At 49.1% G+C, this 4,484-nt stretch overlaps 1 protein-coding gene across 1 annotated transcript; it reads left to right on the forward strand.

The window, feature by feature from the left end:
• The first annotated feature begins 1,708 nt into the window (after nucleotides 1-1,708).
• On the forward strand, nucleotides 1,709-2,949 carry BDR25DRAFT_266761 (class I glutamine amidotransferase-like protein). Its single transcript, XM_033687009.1, has 4 exons — nucleotides 1,709-1,887; nucleotides 1,955-2,014; nucleotides 2,071-2,664; nucleotides 2,719-2,949. The coding sequence occupies exons 1-4, from the start codon at nucleotides 1,780-1,782 to the stop codon at nucleotides 2,776-2,778; spliced, it is 822 nt and encodes a 273-aa protein (XP_033544218.1). The 5' UTR covers nucleotides 1,709-1,779; the 3' UTR covers nucleotides 2,779-2,949.
• The last annotated feature ends 1,535 nt before the right edge of the window (nucleotides 2,950-4,484 follow it).

A 4,484-nucleotide genomic window follows, 5' to 3' on the forward strand; every position in this document is an offset into this window, starting at 1 on the left:
AGTCCTATATACCAAACATACCCCACCCTTTCGCCCTATTTGTAGTGCAGTTCAGTACGATGCTCCAAAATTTGACCATAGCATGGCTCTAGTTGCTATGCTAATAATGTCAAGATTGTCGCCCTTTGTGTATCATTTAGAACGGACGTTTAACCTGAGTCGAGGATTCTATGGAGACATGGAGCCTGTTTGGGATGAGTATTATTTTTTAGGAGAATTTAGTCAAACTACAAGGTTTCTTCCTCTCTTACATATAGCTACATGTTTTGCCTCATGAACAGCTTTGGTTCTTATTCATTGTGTACTCTTAAATCTGGCAGCAGAGCATCTTAAACATGGTTTTGTACTCAGTGTTTATTCACCAAGGGACCTGATGGCTGCATCTGCCGAGGGCTATCCGGTCTGCATCAACCAGGCTGATAATCTGAAAAAGGGCCACAGATTGCTATGATGGGGGAGATTTATCGCCTGGCTAGTCGCGTTGTCGTATGGCTTGGACCAGCAGCAGATGACAGCGATCTCGCGATGGACTTAATGGATTGGATGGGCTGATGGTTGAGGTTGACTTCAATCGCTATACAATGACATCTTCTGAGGATGCCGGTGACCGCCGGATTGGGGACAGAACAAGCAGACTTCCATATGAGAAGCAGCATCCCTATGCGCTCTACCGCTTAATGTCCCGGATGTGGTTCGAAGGATTGTGGGTTCGACAGGGGATCTATCCAGTATACTCGGCCATTATACAGTGCGGGCTGTGCCGGGTGCCATGACCCATGTTCCACAAAGCCTGGTACTGTCTAATGCCAGACTTTGAAGCTAGGAGGAGCACCAGAGGCATACGGAACTAGATTGATTGCTAAAGGAGTGTACCTAGGGGTCTATATATATGCAAGAAAGAGGGTAAAGTCCCGGCAACATGCGACTATTGCGTAAGCTACGAAGATCCTCACGGAATGCTTCCTATTCGCGCTTCATCGCATAACGTTCACTTCATCCCAGTCCTGCTAGGAAGATTGTACTCATGCTTGAGTCTTTCCTTGACCTCGCCGGCCTGGAAATGTGAAGTGTCTGTTGTGGACAGAAATATTATCCTTTCCGGGATATCCTTCGACGAAAAGCCCTCCCTACAAGCATACTCAGACGACATACCCGCTCCTTTCCAGTCCGCCCTTAGCCATTGAAAATATGCAGAAGCAGTTTTGGACCAATGCAGGTGTGTTTAAGCGCAAGAGAGCTGGCTCATGACGAATGCTAAAGACGTCCCCACATACAGATGAGCTTTAGATAACTAACAGGGCTGATTAAGTCACCATAACACTACACGGTGTGGCTCTTCTCTCGGTAAACAACCCAGTAAGAAAAACCCGCTCATACCCGCGCACCTACATCAAAGTGTAATACCGACTCCTTCCCCTATTGCTGGATCTCTGATCCATGCTATACGACAGTCAGGCCCCCCACACCTATCTAATATACCACAGAAGAACTTGCTCAAAAGGGTGAGTAGATCTCAGGGAGGAACTGCACCCCTCACCACCCCGGATGCTTGATCCGGCTAGTCGCCCGCTCCGCCAAGCGGGCGTAAGTATGGAAACGACATGAAATACTTTCTCGCAATATACAGGAACCCACATGATGCTGTGCTTGTTGGCTCCAGGCTATAAGAGCAAAAGTGCGCTCGATCTCTCCCAGGCGGGGAAAGGTTGGAAGATCATGTATAAAGACTTGTTCCTCACCGAGCGAAAGGCAGCACAAGTCAGTCAGTAGTCCCCAGCAATGCTTCTCTCATCCCCCCATCAAGCGTCCTTTGTTTCGACTCTGCTGCTCTTCTTTTCCGCATGCAGCATTGCGATCAACACCAACCGCACCATCTCCATCGGATACGTTAGGCATCCCGTTCTTCACAAACTACTCTGTCTTCCAAATCGGTTTTCTGCTGACCAAACTACAGATCCTCTACCCCGGCTTTGAACTCCTCGACGTATACGGCCCTCTCGAGCTCCTTTCTTCTGTAACCTTAACGCCCCACCATCGTCACTCAAAGCGGGCACCCTAACCCTCGCACAGGCATCTTACCTCCACAACATGACCCTATCCCTCATCTCTTTCACCACTGGCCCAGTAGCTTCTCGCCCTCCTGGCCACCTTATGGATCCATCGATGCCCCCGGTCGACACCAGCCACATGATTGGTCCGACAACGGTCGCCACGCACACGTTTGAGAACGCACCGCCACTGGACATCATCATGGTCCCAGGAGGCATGGGAAACGTCGCCCTCGAGCAAGAGAACAACACCGTCATGGAAACCTTCATTGCCCGCCGTTTCGATCATGCCTCATATGTCCTTTCCGTATGCACAGGCACCGTGACACTAGCCCGCGCCGGCGTTCTCTCGGGCCGACGCGCAACGACGAACAAATGGGCGTGGAGCTGGGTCACGGATCCAGCCCATGGAAAGAACATCACCTGGGTGCCGAGCGCGCGGTGGGTTGAAGATGGCAAGGTGTGGACGAGTTCGGGCGTTGCAGCTGGGTTGGACATGATGTATGCTTTTTTGAAGCATTTATTTGGAGCTGAGGAACTGGATTCGCTTTTGAATCAGATTGAGTATGCGCCACATGTGGATCCACATTGGGATCCGTTTTCAGTGGTGCACAATGTGAGTTACTAGGCTTCCACGGCCGGGGAACAGATTGCGCTGACAAAGACATAGGTTCCGGGAGCGGACAGGAATAGGTCATTGGCGGACTGTGTTGTGCCAGCTGGCCACTGACGATACAAAGAGTTGGCCAGGCTAGCATTTCGGTCTGCACTGTAGAGAGAGGAAGCACATCCACTAACAAAAGATTAACTGCTAGAAATGTTGACGGGGTATACCGTTAAGCAGACTCTGGCTCCGTGCTCCGAAAAAAGCAACACACCCAATGCACGCTCTTCGCACCACACCTTACTACATTTCGTCCACTATATCTCATTAGCTCGTATCTACTAACACGCCTAGCATCTCCTCACCTCATAAAACGTAGTCATAGGTTCATTCGCGCTGTTAATCAGCAGCTAATACCAACACGTCTCGTCATTCCTCCACTTCTGGTTCAGGCATTGACCTGTAACCCCACTAGCACACCCATCCCATCCCTCCAAGCCCACAGATTTGCGAAAGCAGTTACAATGCAGTGACTGAGCATACCATTTGTCTTATGTCCCACGCGCCCTTCCCATCCAGAATATCCCCCACCTCCTTCTTCGTGGCCTTGCACTCAAAGTGGCGTTTGTAGAGCACGAGCTAGTACGAGCAAGTAAGGCGTTCGAAGCAGTTCTGGTCTTCAGAGACGCGCAGTATGTTGTTTCATGTGGGCACTCTATCTTGATAAGCGGTATTTCATGTAGCAAGGTGATTCGAACTTACATAGCGACATGCGCGGGTGAGAATTTGTTATGGCGGGGCGGGCCTTTCCAGGGCATTGTATCCCGTTACGGCCTAAGGAAGGAAAGGGCGGGGAAGGGGGTTTCCTTTGCTTCAGCCACGTCGACAACACGTCCACACTCTCTGCCTCACAATGGAGCTTTTCTACACCCCTGGCTAGCTTCGGAGACCGCTGCTGTCCGCAAGCGCATTTCGACTTGCTGCTATTCCTAGAACAGGCTCACCGAGTAGCCTGTTACATTAATCAGGTCTAGCAGAATCTATTTCTACTCACCGTCTACCTAGTTGAGCTCCTCCCGTAGAGAAACATGTAGTTCCATACCCGTCGTGAATCCCGCCCGCGTAGGTACTGCTTGCCCTATGGAGTAAGATTTTTACTCTTCTTAATATGCCCACTTGTACGGATCTCCGAGGAAACTAGATTTTTTTAGAACACTATCTTCCCAATCTATTATCCAAAAATGTTGCTTCAGCTTTAACATGGCGGCAAGAACTTTGACAACAGTTTTGAAACCTTAAACGCATTGGCAGAGATGAAGATGCTGAGGAGGAACAAGACACTGCTAGCAAAATCGGGGAGTTGAATCTAGCCTCTTATAGGACAGGTGTCTTGATCTACATTAAGGAGATGTCAGCAAAATCTGTTGCAAATAGAGAGGTAGTGTAACCATGCAGCTATGTAGAAAGCTGAGGAAGTGAAGTGTATTGTTCTAAGTGTAAGTGCTCTGTTGCAGAGTATTTATTTACATCTAAAATGGTAGGGGCAGTGAGGGCCATGGCAATGGCTAAGGGGATATAGTAAAGGTAGTAGGAGCTATAGTGAAGGTAGTAGGAGCTATAGTAACAGCAGTAGGGGCTGTTGAGGCACAAGGAAGGAAGGTTTCTGTACCAGAAATGCGACAATATTCATTGTACTGCAATCTTAATCCGTGATGCACTTCTTTAGGGTGTTCTGCATGCCTTTAGCAACATCTTTTTCAATGCCTACTTTAATTTCCGGTTCCCCTTCCTTCCAAACAACCATACAGAAGAATTCCAACTGCGGGCTAATT

Source organism: Lindgomyces ingoldianus, assembly GCF_010093535.1.
Source record: "Lindgomyces ingoldianus strain ATCC 200398 unplaced genomic scaffold BDR25scaffold_29, whole genome shotgun sequence".
Taxonomy (NCBI): domain Eukaryota; kingdom Fungi; phylum Ascomycota; class Dothideomycetes; order Pleosporales; family Lindgomycetaceae; genus Lindgomyces; species Lindgomyces ingoldianus.